Source organism: Carassius gibelio, chromosome B2, assembly GCF_023724105.1.
Source record: "Carassius gibelio isolate Cgi1373 ecotype wild population from Czech Republic chromosome B2, carGib1.2-hapl.c, whole genome shotgun sequence".
Classification (NCBI taxonomy): Eukaryota; Metazoa; Chordata; class Actinopteri; order Cypriniformes; family Cyprinidae; genus Carassius; species Carassius gibelio.
In genome coordinates, this window is record NC_068397.1 from 4,197,986 (window position 1) to 4,215,959 (window position 17,974).

A 17,974-nucleotide genomic window follows, 5' to 3' on the forward strand; every position below is an offset into this window, starting at 1 on the left:
CAAAAAAATAAATCAAAAAGTAGAGGATCTTCATGTGAGGAGTGCTTTTTGTGTGAGACAGAACTGATGTCTGTAGAGACTGTCTTTCCCCTGATAACCAAGCCTGCTCGGAATCTTTGTTTAATGGATTTCAGTTTAATTTCTGTTTTCATCTAGCTCTCTTTGTGCATTTCTGCGCTCGTGATGTGTTTAGTGTGCAGTGGCTCTATTTAGAGCTTCCTACGATCCTTCTCTCGCTCTCACAGCACATCTGTGTGATCGGTGACAGAGGGAAACAGAAATACAAGATCTGAAGAAGAGGATCTCACTCTGAAGGCTGACTGGAGGATGGAAGAGATCTGTGGATCTCACACAATGTGTTATCAAGCACCTTTATCAAAAGAGGATCTCCTGTTCTCCTTGCGTTCGATATCGACCGGTTTCACTGCTTAGAAATTAAGTACTCACAACCTCACACATGTTCTCAGAAGTAAACAGTAATAGCATACTAACATACTACTCTTGCTGTAATATATATATGTTAGTATGCCATTATAATTAACCAGATGTTTTATAGGTTTGGAATGACACGGGGGTGATTGAATGATAACAGAATTAACATTTTTGAGTGAACTGTCCCTTTAAGACCAAGTGGGCCTCATTTTATCAAGTGGCCATCATAATGGGGTGTTATTACGATGCAAATATGAATTGTGTCCTCTGATTATTCACCAGCAGAAGCTAAATATGAAATACAGCTTAAGAAACGGTTGGCCAACTTTTGTGGAAGTTTACATTTATGTGAATTGTATACATTTTATAATATTTCCATGCAACGACATTAAAATTGTATGCATTCGTGTTCATCACTTACGTCATTTTTGTTTTTTTGTTTTGAACAATAGAGATGAAAGCCTGCTTGTTTGGTTATGGATCATCACTTTCTGTGGTATTGTTACTTCAGAAGACGACTCAAACATGCCACACACACCTGTACACACACACACAATGGGATGAAGTGGAGCAGAGTTTGCCTGGGTGTGTGTTACGTAAGCACGTCTGTTGCTCATTGTTTTCTCTGTCTGGCCTCTTCTGCTCGTGTTCAGTGCAGGTGAATTATGTGAGGCATTTTCGTCAATGTTCCTATTGCAGTGCAAGTGTAAATCAGTGCCTACAATACCTGATCCAAAATCTATAGAATAAGCTACAAATGAATTCAGATCGGACAAAGTTTAATGAACTGCCTACATTTCAGCATCATAGGCATATTCAGATCCAGGAGTGTCATACCACGTATCTCTCACATTCTTCACCCTATAGAGTTACTACAGTATCAGGCAATGCTATTATCTGTTATGTGACCATGTGGAACTAGTTAAAGCTAAAATAAGCATTAAAGGTCAACTCCTACTTTGTGTGGAGTTTCCACCCAAATTAAAGTAGACTACCACCATCTGTAAAGTTGGTTTCAAGGATGTGAGTCATGGCATATGTTTTAAAGCTGTGAGCTTCCTGTTACAGGGGTGTAGAACTGGTGCATTTCTGTAATGTGTTGGTTCTGGCTTCTAGTTAAAGATAGACAGTGTATTGTGTATTGGACTGGAGGTTGGAGGGTTCTCTGTCTAGACTGGAAGCTTCAGGAAATGACAAAAGTAATTCATGTTGCCTCCTCAAATGTCTAATAGCTATGCAGAGAGACGCACACACAAAAGAACAAGCTGAAACTCAACAAACAGTTACAGTAAATATGTATTTTCCTTCAGTCTGAAATTCTTCTAAAATCACTCACCAACCTTGTCTGTGCAAATTTATCCAACTCCTGTTACGATCAGGTACAACCAGGAAACCTGTTTGCATATGTACAAGGAAACTGAAAAAGAATTGTAGATCCAAAAAGAAGGCTTTACATTAGTAACGTATAGGCAACGTTTATTTTAAAATATAGTACAGTCCTCAAATAACACACAGTGATGATAAAGGCAATAATACATCAGAAGTATTAGGCTTGTAAAGCAATGTAGTCTTAATATAAACTAATATAGATATAGATAGATAGATAGATAGATAGATAGATAGATAGATAGATAGATAGATAGATAGATAGATAGATAGATAGATAGATAGATAGATAGATAGATAGATAGATAGATAGATAGATAGATAGATTTGTTTACCAAAATGTATGCTTATTTCAATACAATAAAAAGCATAGTGCAGGGGTGGCACATTTTCATAACAAAATAAAAGTCTTTACTGACACTTTTGATCTGATTAATGCATCCTTTTTGATTGAAAGCATAAAGTATTAAAAAATATTTTAAATTTTTTATATATTTCTAAGCAGCCAGACTTATGATTTTTGTGTGTCATACAATAACATGGACAAAAACACATTCAAATGGGTGTCATATAACAAGGGCCAGATTATTACACAGATTTGGGCTCTTTTGACCGGGGACGGCCAGACAGCTGCTTTGCAAATCACTACAAACCACTCGCAATACCTTAGCAAACACATGGCCAATGCCACACGGCAAGCAAGCCCCACTCACACTGTAAAATCTTCTAGTTTATATGGATCCTCATCTACGTGGATTTCACAAAACCACAAAAGGGAAAAAGGAGCACACAAAGGCAACATGATGCTGCTGTCCTGATGTTTTAGTTTTGTTCTCATTATTTGCCAGATAAATAAAATGAGGGCATTGATAGAGTGAAGAGTGAGTGGACATTCACAATAGAAGATGGGTGGCACCGTCGAGCCTTATTCATACACCTGACACATGACTCCAGCATGTAAAAAACAGGAGGGAGTTTCAGTGTGCTGTGAAAACAAAGCGTCCCTCTCTCTGTTGGGTTGTTTATCCACAGTTTTTGTTGGGTTTGTTCACGATTTCCAAGCGCAGGCCGTCTCTGAGGTGAATATGATGTGATCTGCTGTGCATAACCTCGAAAAGAACTGTAGTAAACAGAGCTGTGATCTTTCTCATTATAATAAAGGCAGGTTAATCTGAATATGATATGAGTAAAATAATCTCTGTGGGAGTCAAATGTGTTTAAAAAGACCTTCCCAAACACACAATCTTTTTATGCACTGAATAAGAACAGACTCCATCTAATCAAAGATGGACACTTTCTGTTTTCTGGTTATAACCAGCAGGCGTATTTCCAAGTTGGTCACAAGGAGGACATGCAGCTGACTGACATTCTTCCTGGGATGGCTGCTTCCCGAGAGAGCGTCTGCCACGGCTCGGGCTCCATTTCAGATCTGACTGTGGAGAGAGAGAGGAATTCCCTGGGCTGGGAAGTATTGTGAAAGTCCCTGGACAGGAACAAAGGCCACCCAATCCCTGAAACAGGTGGCCCCTTCGGCTGGCCGGGAATGAAAGGAACATTTGTGCGCGCCTCTAGAAACGAAACACTTTTCACGGGCCTCTCTCATCATTTGTTTGTCTGTCTCTTCAAGACAAATTTTTCCAAAGTGACTCAGAAGAAAGGTACAAAAGCTCTCACACAGAGACAGTTTTTGTACCTTTTTCCTGAAAGGTATAATAACTGTTGAATATATTTTAAAATGTAATTCCTGTGATTTCAAAGCTGAATTTTTAGCAACATTACTCCAGTCACATGATCCTTCATAAATCATTCTAATATTCTGATTTGCTGCTCAAAATTGAATAATTTATTATTATTATGTTGAAAACAGCGAGTGTACTTTTTTCAGCTTTCTTTGATGAATAAAAAGCTCACAAGAACATATTTTGTAACATTATACATATCTTTATCGTGACTTTTGGCTGAAATATTATTTTAAATAATACAAATATTTCCCAATTTTACTGTTTTGCTGTATTTTGAATCAAATAATTGCAAATAATATTGTAGTACGATATTACAAGATGATTGTGCATGTCACTTAAAATCTGCTAAATACTGACACTGACTTAAGTGCACTGGGACTGCAATTAGATGCTGGATGCAGTGTGGTGAAGCTCTGTGAGATTGTGAGCATAGCAGCCGCTCCTCTTGTGTCCGCTCTGTGGGACAGTGTGTGTGCTCAGACATTCCACAGCCACTGCCAATCGCATGCCAAAAGTGCCCGACCCTGCTCTGAACCGGGACAACATGTGACTCCAGTAATCCAGACAAACAGTTGTATTTGAGAGAGAGAGAGAGAGACAGAGAGAGAGAGAGACAGAGAGACAGAGACAGAGAGAGAGAAAGAGAACAGGAATTTTAGAGATTCTGTCCATAAACAGAAGTATATAATTATTCTAGATGGTCATTGTACATGTAATTGTTGACCAATATATATTATCGAAAAATGCTCTGTGGCCCAAGAATAAAAATTATAATGAAAGCCGACTGACTTGGGAAACTATACGTAAAATACCTTTGCCTATGACTTTATGAAAACCTATATATGATATCCTTTATAAATAGCAAATATTTAACAGCATCCAGTAATTTAGGTTGGTTTTGTGGGAAGAGTAGGATACCACAAACAGTTTATTTAATTGTCTGGTCAAACTGTGTCACAGGGTGAGATATAAACAGCAGCACTGTCCATTTTTTGTGTTTAGAGACAAAAGGTCCTTACAAGATGTTCCATCCCACACCATTGCTCCATTTGTTCTCGTAGCATATGACAACTAAACAAAGATGTTATACCTCACACTTTAACCCTAATCTTCTGTTTATGGTCTGATCATAAAACATTTATTTATTATATAAAGTACTGGGTTAATAATTCATGACTTTTACTAATTATATACGAGAAATGATTCTGAAACTGAATTTCTACTAGGATTCTCTTGTTTGTGTACACAATGTAGTGGTCCAGTTTCAGTTATTATTTTATTTTATTTCAATTTTATTTTGTCTGCAATGTGTTTTGTTGGGGACCAAATTGGCTCTTAATTGAAAACTTGCTATAATGGATGCAAATGTGTTATTTTGCTTATACTACAATCATTAAAACAAACAAACAAATAAGCAAAAACCTTTATTTCCATTTCTATTTTTTTTTTTAAATAATGTTCAACTTGATGTAGTAAAAACAACTAATAAAACTGAAAAAAAGAAAATAATAAAAACTATTATTATAATTAAGACATATTCAAAATGAATGAATTAATAAATAAATGGACAAAACACAAAAAAATGCTAAAACGTTAGCTGAAAATACAATTTTAATGAATTAGTTAATTTATTTTAAGTGACTTGATAGAGATAACAGATTGTTTAAAGAAAATAGAATTTGTACCAACGCAAATGATTGGCTGAAATTTAAACGTGAAGTGTTAGAAAGAATCTGATTGGACGAGGGCTCCCTCAGCTAGAGAAGGGTGGCGTTTCCAAGGATTCCGAGTGCGCTCGAGCCCCATCCAATCCAACGAGTGCCGTTCGCGTGTGTGCGTCGAGTTGGACCGGGGACTAGGAAAAGTTTCGTGCAGTTTTTAATCCAACAAAAGCACTCGGATTGAGGACAAGACACGGACCTATCTTGTCGCTTTGACAGTTCTGACAAATTAATTATTTGTTGGTGCGCAATGGGCGTTTACGGCGTGACATCAGCGATTTATTCCCAACAGGTAGGTGCTGGCTAGCCATTACAATACCAGTTAGCCTTTACTTTGTTTTGCTAGCTACTCATGCTAACCAGATATATCCCTCAAAACACTCAAACTTCGCCCAACACGCGGAGGACTTTATGTGTTCGCTCGTTAAAATTAAGTTCGACACTTTTAAAGTGTAAGTTATATAAATAGACTTGGTTGTGTTTGAGTACACGACATCACTTCACAGCAGAAAGTTTCCAGCGCTGTTAGCCACACACACACAGACTGACCACACCACATGAAACCTATCCGCTAACAACCCGATTATACTCTCTGTCCATGGTTATCATTTTATTTGAACAAGATTAAGCTTGTTTAATTAGCTCGTGTGCGTGATACCTCACAGTTTGATACCGCTGAGATTTTAATTAAGAAAATGTGAGGTGCATGTAAGCATGTGGCATACGGGAAAGACTCACGTTTTTCTGGAATAAGTGATTTTAGGGCGTTTCTTTTGACGAATTCTATTGGTTAATTTATCACGGTTAACGGGGTTACTTTAAAGCACCTGTCAAAAACAGAAAAAGAAACCAAAACAAATCGGATGTTGTGTCAGAACGTCTTTAGATAGATGTGTAGAAAATGTGAATTGATTACAAATATTAATGTAAGTTTCGCTCTTAAGATTAAAAACTAAAGAAAAATGTATATAGTAAAAGGTGTTTATAAAAATATAAACATTAAATTGAAGTTCTATAGTAAATGGTATATATATATATAATTTCTTTTTTTATAGTAAATAAATGTTTAATGTGTTGGGTGTTTTTTTTTTTTTTTTGCTCCCCAGGGTCTTTTATCCAAACATGTGGAAAACCAAATCCAGCTGGATATTGAAGTGTGATCTTGGAGCTGATATGAGGAGATTTCTCTAGATGTGGGCTGCAGCGGTGAAATGATGGCGACACATTGGAGGGATTCAGGTGATGAGGAAGAGCTGAATTATGTCGGCGCATCTCCGCACTGCGAGGTGAGATGCTTTTATTTAATAGACAGTTTGTCTTTGATTTGAACTCCATCAGCGAGTGTACATTATTTTAAGTGAGTGTGACTTCACTTTAGTCATATAGTGAGTACAGGAAAAACACTATTAAAAGGTCATTAATCTTAGTGAAAAACACCCTCTCGATCATCAGAATTTTGTCATATTTCTTTTAGAATTTTTTTTTTTTTTTTTTTTACTTCTGTTTCCCTTTTGTGAGATCATGGAACCTGTTCTTTCTAGGGGATTTCAGAAAAATTTGGTCGGTTTTAAAATGAAAAGGATCAATCTGATGCACATTGTGGGAGCAAAATAAAGAGTTCTTCCAACCCCCCCAAATTGAACAAAGTAAATATTCAATGACTTGTGCCTGGACTTCAAAGCTGAAGCTCTTTTTCAACGTGATAGTGTGTCAGTACACATCACATTGGTGTTTTTAACAATTCAAACAATTTGAATGTAAAAAAAAATAATAACAGTACTAATGATTTTAAAGTATTATTACTACTATTTTGAAGTATTTTGAAATTCTGTAATCATCTGAACACAGTGCCTTGATTTACTGTGAAACGTGCCGCGCACCGGAAAATATACCTAATTAAATCACTGCCTTTTTGATTTGACAAGTGCAAAAAAATGTGATTTTTATTTTAGTTCATAGCCAAAGAAACTGCACAAAACAGAACATAGGTCTTTTACTTTTACATAGGGCTCTGTGCTTACTTCTCTTTTTTACTTAAAAAATTAGGAGCATGGTTAAACATTCTGAAGCACCTTCTAATCAATAATCAAAAATTCTGATAAAAATTGTACATTCCCATTATGAGGTGATATTTGATTCCTCAAAGTGATTTACAGGGAATTTCGTTTTTTAATGTTGTAATGGCATTTTTCGAACTTTATTAAAAGTATGTCATCTATTATATCTTTTTATAAGCTTTTTAATATTTCTAATCAAAACAACAGAATAAAAAAAACGTAGAATAAGAATAAGTTACCAATCAAATAAAATCGGTATTTAAAAAATACAGAGATGGCACAGAAGAACACAAAAGAGATTGTATATGTATTTTCAGATGTTTAATAAGGCTCACTGGTCACATGAGTACAATTAAATTCATGAATACATGTTGAGGTTAGTTTTTTAAATATACAAATTTGAATATATCAATAAGAAATTATTTAAATAACAGAAAAGATACTTTTAAAATGAAACTAAAACTGCCAGCATTCATTTAATTGATTCGTTCAGATGGCTGATTCATTCAGGAACAAAGAACGTGAATGGGTAATTGAATCATTGATTCAGTAGATTTGCTTTAAAATGCAGTTCATTCGTAAACTGAATGCTGTGTTTGAATGGAGATGCACAGTGGCTCAGCTGTTCTGTTTTAAACTATTTTCATTGACAAAATAGAGCAAAAATAGAGCAAATATAATGCCTAGTTCCGGGTTATTTTGGTTGAAACGCGACCTAAGTCTCTTAATATTAACTTTTTGATTAATGAACCATTGTATTAAATCAATATCACATTTGCAAACTCCCTTAATAATCATTCAAAGCTGTCACATAATCTTACAAACCTCCATTATAATCAACAAAGCTGCACAATGAATCTCTTATTCACACGGGCTTAACTGTGTTTGTTATAATGAGCGGACACGTCTGTGATGCATTACTCAATGCTGCAAAAACCCATTGGAAGCAGGCTACGTTAGAAACCTCTGAAGCTCCCTCATCACAAACACAAATATGCTGATTGGGTCAGTCGCACAGGTGCTCCTAAATATTTTTTTATAGATGCATGCAGTAGTTTCCAGTCGCAAATGCGACTGAAATGGTGGCACTGTGGAGCCCTGCTTTATATTATTATGAGATATGCAGGTGAAATATATTTTCGGGTTTGTTATGAAACTTTCCACCAAGGTGGAATTATTTGGAAACACTGTTGTGACTTACAGAGTTCAATTGGAAGAATGCTAGCAGTAACATGTTGTTTAGGTCATATGATTGAATTGAGTTGTGCTGTTGTGTGGCCTGTTGTTGTTGACAAGCTGTGCTGCTTCCTCAACCAGACCTGCTCATTATTCCTGAATGCCAGCTGGGAAAGTAATGCCTTACCTCTTCTCTCAACTTTTTCAGAGTTCGGTTATGTGCTATTATCCATGCATTGCAGTAGCTAATTAGTTTGATGGATGTATCACTGAGGCTTGTTTATAGCCAAGTGTGCTGAACCTGTTTTCTGATGTGGTGAGTTTGCATGTCAAAAGTCTTTTTAAGTCCAGACAGGTGTTTTTTAACTTCGGTTAATGTTTTGACTCTTGATGAACTCTGTTGTTGTTCTGCAAACAAGACCCACGTGATGCATGTGCCTTTCGGCACGAAACCAGGCTGGATTTTTCCACACTTTTTCACAGCCTGGAGTTTATTTGCTGTCTGAAATCCCTTTGTAGTTCAAGAGAAACATGAAGGACTGTAATCATAAGAGTGTGCTGCAGAAGAAATGAAATTCTTTGGATGCTCTTGAAGGAAATTCCCTGGCAGGCGAGGAGCATCCGTTTATCTGTGTGCGAGCTGTGGGGGAAGCTTTTCTAAACCGTCTGAAGCCCAGCTACGACACAAACAGCTGGTGTCAAACCTCTTTCTTTAAACACATGGTCAATGTGGGGACCATCTGAATGCTGATGCTGTCAAATAAGAAGTGCAATATTTATTTTGCTGTGTAGTTGGGTATTAACTTATGGCTTTCAGCGTGGGTTGTGCCGACTTGGCCTTGAATAGTAAGCTTTGTTTAGTATTTTTTTTGTAAGTTTTAGTAATACTGACCCTCTTTTGTCTTGCTCTCAGTTTGAGCAGTCAGGCATGGTCGGGATCTTTTCCTGCAGGCGTGAATGTGGTCAGTGATTTGGTTTCGTTTTTCATTTTGGTTTGTATTGCTCAAATATGCAGGGTTTTCCCATTTAAAAAAGAGTGCAGTGGGCTAAATGGAAAAAAGGTACACGGGTGCTAGTGATTTATGTTGGGTATCGCTGTCCTGCTGTGATATTAGTTCACTCCCATGAATCAACATTTTTGTGCTCAGCCTGCCGAATCTTTCTACTGGCCTTATGAATGAAGACCTTTGTATAAACCCCTGTCCACATTCACGGCGGGTTGAAGGTCATCTATTTATAGCATCTGCCGATTTGTGCTCACATCAGCCCTCCCCTTTAATCTAATATTCAGCACTGTATCTGTTTTTCTGCTGAAATAGAGGGACAGGATGTGAGTGATGAGGAAGGGAAACCTGGTGCCTGCATGGTGATTAGATGGGCCAAAGATTCAATGTGTGAATGGGAAGAAATAAGTCTGTTGTTTAGCTTAGTGCTTGTTTTGCATGGCCAAAATGTGGTACTCTGGTAACACTGGTTTTGAATAGTTACTTTGTTCCTGTTTAGTTTGTTACACAAGTGACTCATTTTATATTAACAATCCTCTGTGTAAATAATATTAGCTCATTGTGATTGCCCTGCGGTGCTCCATTACTCATTTTCAGAGTTTTAAAGCTCCTCATTAAAGGTGGTGAGATTAATCATTGTATCAATGCATCGTGATGTGGACGATTCTGCATTGATGCAGTAATAGACCATAATCGATTATAGCCTATGAAATGATTTGCATAAGCACTTATCACATTAGTTTTAAATGACTGAGGTCATTGGGGAATGATTTGCATATCCCTAGTACCACTGAAAAACATATAATCTTATAAAATGTGTGGTAAGTACTGCCACTCCATAGTATAAACAGTATGTGCGATCACAAATCTCGAAAGTGATAGTGAAAGCGATTGTGCATTCAAAAAGGGGCGTGGGGGCTGGCATCATGATGCTGGGGCGACATTGTGATGTCTATCAGCCATCGGCTAACGGCCCAAACCTAAGTCACACCTCTACACATTATGCATTGAGCTGCTCAAGCTCTGGAATATCACAGGATTGTCACTCTTGTACTGTGCATTTTAATGAGGATAGTTCTAGGGGTGCTCCGATCACGATCGGCCAATCGTTATGCGCATCTCGTCAGTAAAGCCGGTTCTCTATTCAGCGGTTAATTCCATCAGGTGCGTGATTTCACATAGAGCAGCTGTTACTACACAGAGCCATTGTTAACTGAGAAGATGCGCAAATCCACTTCATTTTCAGCGTTTTTTGGTGCATCTTCTCTATTAACAACGGCTCTGTGTAGTAACAGCTGCTCTATGTGAAACCACAATTAACCGCTGATTAGATAACTGGCTTTACTGACGAGATGCGCATAACGATCGGCCGATCGTGATCAGAGCACCCCTAGATAGTTCAGACAAATATATGCTGTCATCATTTACTCACCCTCATGTTGTTCCAAACCTGTATGACTGACTTGAATAAAAATAATAATAATAATTTACAATAGAGCAGCTTGGAGACTCTTCAAAGAAAGTATATTGTGACCAGGAATGGTCAAACTCTAAAAAATACAAAAAAGCGTTTTGGGATGTTGTCTTCAAGTTGAAAAATGTGCATATGTGGATATGTTTCATGTACACATGTGGCAAGGCTTCAGTAAATTGGACTGTTGTTTGGAAACTGAGTCTGTTTTCATGATATAGTTTTTATAGTGTGGAAAACAATCTTCAGCCAGGAGGTTCATTAAAACTTCTCTTGTTGTGTTCCATGGAACAATGAAAGTCATACAGGTTTAGAATAACGAAAAGGTGAGTAAATGTAGACAGAATGTTTGTTTGTGGAACTCTGGAAATCCCCGTCTCTTCCCAAATCAGAATTTACTGGACACAGGGAATACCTTTTTTTGAAAAAGTAATGTTGAGTCTTTCTGCATTTCTAGAATTGTCTTATTTTGAATAGATGGTTCAGTACTTAACCCCTTAAGTGTCACCCCCCCTTTTTGGGGGTAGAGCTGAAAAGGGCATGTCCAGATTCAAATTAATGTAATTCTGGAACGGTTTGGAATATGAACCTAATTTTGGGCTCGTTTTTAAAAACACACTTGGAAGTTTCTTGTACATGTGAAAGAAGTTGAATAAAATGTAAAATAAAAAAGTTATAGGTGTTTAAGTTTGTTGTAATAAAAAAAATAATTTAATATTTATTTATATTTTATAAAAAAAAAACAAGTATGTGTTGAATTTAATTTCATGTCAAATGAAAAGCCTAAAATCTAAAGAAGTTGTGTTCCAAATTTGACATTGATATCACAAAAAATGAGGTTTCTGTGTTATTTTTAGTTGCTATACCAACAATGTCCACTAGGTACTAGTCATGCTCCTTGAATGAATTGTAATGGACGACTGATTTGATTTTTTTTATTCAAACAGCAATAAAACATTCTAGATAGGTTGTAAATGATTTTTTAATCGAACATAGCTACTAGAGTGTTGTTACAGAAACTTCACAAAAAAGTTTATTTCATGTATGATCATACATGAAATTGACTTCATTTAATTTTTTACTGAATACTTGCAACATCAATCATAGATATACAAATATACATATTCAATTTATTCTCAATTTTTTTTATAAAAACTAGAAAAGATGTTTTGTCAGAATTATTGGCAGCCAAAAAAATATAAGAAATATATACTTTCGTGATTGTATATATATGTATCAGCTTTTTGTAACAAAAGGCAACTACTTTTTTTTTTGCTAAATTTTCTTGTCACAAATTAATGAATTACTGTCACTACATAATTTTAATTATAAAACAGTGGTCAAATATAAAAAATACAACCTCTAAGGTCTCCAATGATATATAGTTTGTCAAGATTAGTTTAGGTTTAGTATAGAATATTACGGTTTTAAATATGCAATGGCTTTGGGCCCACCGGTGGGCCAGTGACACTTAAGGAGTTTTAATCTCACTCGTACAAAAATATTTTTATTAATAGGCATCATCCTGTTGTTTTTGAATGTTAAGACCATTTCCTTGTGAAATGCATTTTTGAGTAGATTAATGAGTTGGGTGGAGGTGGAGCTGGTCTCTAACTCATTTTATATGTTTATATGTGCTTCGTGCATTTCTTGATTTTCTGGTTGACCACAGTTTCCTCATTGAATAAAACGACACTGGAGGGCTTGACTAATGCTTCCTCCTACTACTTCACTGTTGGATAAACAACTAATCTTAGTTTGTGACCTTTGACTTTTATATTATGGACATAAAACATTGAGAACGTCGTGGCGTGTGTCCATTGCAAGATAGAGATGGCATACCACAACTAGGGCCCAATGATTTCCGCGATGCAGAAAACGCGGAGGGAATCGTGGAATCCAGTCATAAAAACGGAATTTACAACGGAATGGCACGGAAATTGCCAAATTTTGAATAAATTAATCAAAAATAGGTAATTGCACTCACATCAAATCACGATATGGACTAATATCTGTAAATATTAAGCCGGAACAGTCTATTTAAATATGATTCCTGCATGTTCTGCGTGTCTCTGTTAAAGAATGGAGCAGAAGCACGACTTCCTTTATGAAAGTGAAAGTGACGTGACATTCAGCCAAGTATGGTGACCCATACTCAGAATTTGTGCTCTGCATTTAACCCATCCAAAGTGCACACACACAGAGCAGTGAACACACACACACTGTGAACACACACCCGGAGCAGTGGGCAGTCATTTATGCTGCGGGGAGCAGTTGGGGGTTCGATGCCTTGCTCAAGGGCACCTAAGTCGTGGTATTGAAGGTGGAGAGAGCACTGTACATGCACTCCCCCCACCCATAATTCCGTCCGGCCCGAGACTAGAACCCACAACCCTTCGATTGGGAGTCCAACCCTCTAACCATTAGGCCACGACTTCCCCATCTGAAGCGCGCGTGACGCTTGTGGTAATTTCAGTATCTGCTGTCTCACTAAATAAGGACGTGAACACATGAACAATATCTCCAGAACTGCTCTGACAGTCACTTCATGAGCATTTGACCGTTTGATTTAAGTAAAACTAGCTTCACATCACATACACAGAACTGTAAAGGTACATTAACTCGTCAAAATAAAAGTCCGGTTAAAGACCATTGTTCATCAGAATGTATATAGCCTACTACTAAAAAAAACCTTTTTATTTTTAAGGTTTAATCACACAACATTTCTTCCATATTTTATTTGTAATAGTAAATGCCCTTTGTTTAACAAACAATTAAGTTTATTTTCAATAATTAAAAGATAAATTAATGTTTTGTGTGTTTAATGTTTAATGTGCATCTCAGAAAATGCTTTTTTTTTAAACCCCAACTGAATGGCACTTAAATGCACTTAATTCATCTGTCAACTTTATTGTCATTGTTCACAGTACAAGTACAGACAGAGAAACAATGGGTAATAATTAAATTTTTATTTTTGATGTATGCATTGCATTCTATGCATTTAAAAAATATAAAATATTTTTTTCTAAAATAGGAAATAGGTTCATTTTAAGAGACCCAGGAGACTTATTTTCTCTTGCATAATTAATATTGCACTTTAATTAAGCAAAAACACATTTTATCTGATTACTTGATTAATCGATGGAATTTTTTGGTAGAATACTCGATTACTAAAATATTCGATAGCTACAGCCCTAAACTCACATTAGACACTTTTAACACTGAATAAAGCATATATTCTAAAATTCTCACTGTCATATTTTGTATGCTGTTCCTGCTGTGACATTGCAGAAAATAAAAAAAACATTTCTAAAATAGAATTCCATGTCGCTTATTGCCAATGAGGGAAAGTGGAGAGAAGAGATCTAATCTGGAGATGAGCAAGGAACAGTTAATTTGTTTTTAAATATTCAACAGGCAAAGTTCTTCTGCATCTAAATGCAAACATTTTCATAATTGTTTGAATAAAACAGACCACTGAAAAAAAAAAAAAAAAAAAACTAATTGAGGATATGCTCAATATACAGCTTTAAATTAAGATAGATAAAGTTTGGTTCTGCACCAGAAACACAAACTATCTATAATGCTTTCAAGAATACATCTTAAAATATAACCACACAATTAAGTACAATTAGCATCAAGCTGCATTTGAAAATGCATGTGATTACTTATGTTTTTGCTTAAAACCAACTTTAAACCATCATTGTGTGCTTGTAATAACTTCCGTTTGAGATTTAAAGTGGCCTTTTTTTATTCTGTAATAGGTAGACATGTACTGTTTATTTAAATTTTTATTTATTTAAATATTTTGGCATTTAATGCCATTTATTTAGATAGGACAGTAGGTTGACAAGTAGCGAAGTGGGTGAGAGAGAAGGGGATGGGATCAGAAAAGGTCCGCGAACCGGGACTCGGACACGGGATGCCTGAAGTGCAACAGTGCTACATGTGCTGTCCATGAAGCCATCGGCACCGACTGTATGTTTTATAATGGATTGAACGTGACATCTGCTTCTCATTATTCATTACCATCCTTTATTGTTATACAAATACACACCGAATGAAAAACATCCTTACGTGAATAGCCCCATAGGGATCTAAGGGGATTTAAGGTGAGTAATCATGATGAAAGAATTTTTATTTTTGGGTGGACTATCCTTTAATTTAACTGGATGACTTACTCATTTAAAAGAAACCATGGATGGGTGTTCCAGCAATAAACGCTTCATATTAGGCATGTTCTGGATTTATATATTTCAAGATTGTTTGAGTCTTTCTTTACCTGAATACACATTGTAGTAAGTCATATATGTATTTGTTTTAGCATTCTTTGCTTTTGGATTTTTCCCATTTTTCAGCTGTTACAGATCATCATATGATTAACTCCTCGGCCAGAAGGCAAAAAAGATTCTCTATTCAATAGAGAAAAACAAAATGGTTCCAGCTACTGCTTTGTGCCTTGAAAAGAACAGCATGCCAGACATGATTAGTTCTTTTAGAGTTTATTCATTTAGGATCAATAAGCACTGACTCATGTAATGACAGAAAATACATTATATAGTATATAAAAAATACGGTGTAAAAGTATACTGTGTAAAAAGTATACTATTACTATATTTTACTACATTAAACAGTTTAGCGTGAGCCTTTCAGACATTCTAGTTAGAATTTTCTTAGCGGTTGTCATTGCTGATGTCACCCAGTCTCTTGTTTCAAGCCTATAGGTGCTGCTTGTATTCATGCTTGTCATCTGGATGCACCTCTTGTGCAACATGTACAGATGAACACACTGCTATCATGACATGACTATAATGCTAAATTTCTGGAAGGACAGGAGCCTGGAGAATGAGCCTGTAGAGTTTATAGCTTATCTAGCTGTTGCTTTCTAATAACTGAACCACCAACCACCCCCTACACACCTCCAGGAGTGCAACACATTGCCCAGGTGCATCTGCACTCATCATGAATTATTTACAGGCTTATTGCATACCTGAAAGAACTGCTGCTCCTTACTCATCCAGAACAAAAGGATGTTGTGTATGGAGAGTATCACAGATATGAGCAGTATTGGTGCTTAGCTTGTCAAAAGGTGTGTCTGTAGAATGTGTTTTGACATAACTGGCATTTTATATGACTGCTGTTCATCAATCTGTTTATATATTGTGACGAGTCAGCTGCCTCCTCCCTCATTGTCATCGGCACCCTGTCCTAAATCGCCGCCCTTCACCAGGCTCCCGACTAGAGTGGGTGTGTGAGAGGAGGGGCACTGGACGAGTCAGGGCTGGCGTCGTGTGATGGGGCACACCTGAAGGAAATGGAGCCTCATCACCGCCGCTGTTTAAAAGCCCAACGCGCCCTGGACAGAAAAGGGGAGCGCGTGCGGCCGCCGGACTCCGCCCCTTACCTGGACCCTTCCTCCATGGACACTGCCCGAACCACACGAACCCCACAGCACGACGAGGATACCAGATTCCCTGTTTATTTTGGACACTCTCCCCCTTTGGCCACTCTTATTGCCTGTTTTATTTTATTTTCTGTTAATTAAAGCCTCTCCTAGGCCTGACTGTGTCTGTCTTGTGCTCCTCCCATCACAATATCTAAGATGCGACAATGTAATAAATGTTATCGTCATTAATTACATAATGCAAAAATTGATTTGCGTGAGAGCAAGCCAAGATTTGTGGTTAAAGAGTGACATTTTTATTTATTAATTTTTTTCAGAAAATGACCAATTGTTTCTCTAGATAAGACCCTTATTCCTTGGCTGGGATTGTTAAGAGCCCTTTGAGGCTGCAGTGAAACCTCATTTTGAACTTACAAATCATTGGCCACCATTGAAGTGCATATATGGACAAAAATCCAGGAATATTTTCCTCAAAAACGTAATTTCTTTGCGACTGAAGAAAGAAAGACATGTTGGATGACATGGTCATGAGTAAATTATCAGGAAATGTTTATCCTGGAAGTTTGGGGAGCTCTGATTGATCGGCTACCGATCACTATTAGTCTATAATCGCTCTGGGAAGTTTTATGAAGTGTTTATGAAGTGGTCGCCATCTCTGTCCGGCACGGGTGAAATAATTATAATGCTGAAGGTGAGATATAAACCCGATTCCAAAAAAGTTGGGACACTGTACAAATTATGAGTAAAAAAAGAATGGAATCGCGTACAAATCTCTAACTTATATTTTATTCACAATAGAATATAGAGAACATATCAAATGTTGAAAGTGAGGCATTTTGAAATGTCATGGCAAATATTGGCTAATTTTGTATTTCACGAGAGCTACACATTCCAAAAAAGTTGGGAGCAATAAGAGGCCGGAAAAGTTAAATGTACATATAAGGAATAGCAGGAGGACCATTTAGCAACTTATTAGGTCAATTGGCAACATGATGGGTATAAAAAGAGCCTCTCAGAGTGGCAGTGTCTCTCAGAAGTCAAGATGGGCAGAGGATCACCAATTCCCCCAACGCTGCAGCGAAAAATAGTGGAGCAATATCAGAAAGGAGTTTCTCAGAGAAAAATTGCAAAGAGTTTGAAGTTATCATCATCTACAGTGCATAATATCATCCAAAGATTGAGAGAATCTGGAACAATCTCTTTGAGTTAGGGTCAAGGCCGGAAAACCATACTGGATGCCTGTGATCTTCAGGCCCTTAGACGGCACTGCATCACATACAGGAATGATACTGTAATGGAAATCACAACATTGGCTCAGAAATACTTCCAGAAAACATTGCAAGTGGAAGTGTTTTGTTGTTTAAACCTCTTTATAACGATTGCGTTAGTTGAGCTGTATGCGCGATGGGCGCCGCCATCTTAGTTTGTGCCGCAGACGCAATTCAGAAAACCGGATCTGTTGGATTTACAACACGCGAATTCATCCACTTCACCCGAAATACATAAAAGAATGTGGTTGGTGAACTGGGAGAATAATAGAGTAAACTTTAAAGTTACTTACACAATGTGTATCTGATATGA

General features: G+C 36.9%; 1 protein-coding gene across 1 annotated transcript in view; it reads left to right on the plus strand.

Annotated features, from left to right (window-relative positions):
- The first annotated feature begins 5,347 nt into the window (after positions 1 to 5,347).
- Positions 5,348 to 17,974, plus strand: part of LOC127950907 (rho GTPase-activating protein 21) — a 61,965-nt gene continuing 49,338 nt past the window's right edge. The window contains exons 1-2 of the mRNA XM_052548319.1: positions 5,348 to 5,573; positions 6,388 to 6,567. Coding sequence (XP_052404279.1) covers positions 6,493 to 6,567 — 75 coding nt within the window. The 5' untranslated portion in view covers positions 5,348 to 5,573; positions 6,388 to 6,492. The remainder of the gene's footprint in view (positions 5,574 to 6,387; positions 6,568 to 17,974) is intronic.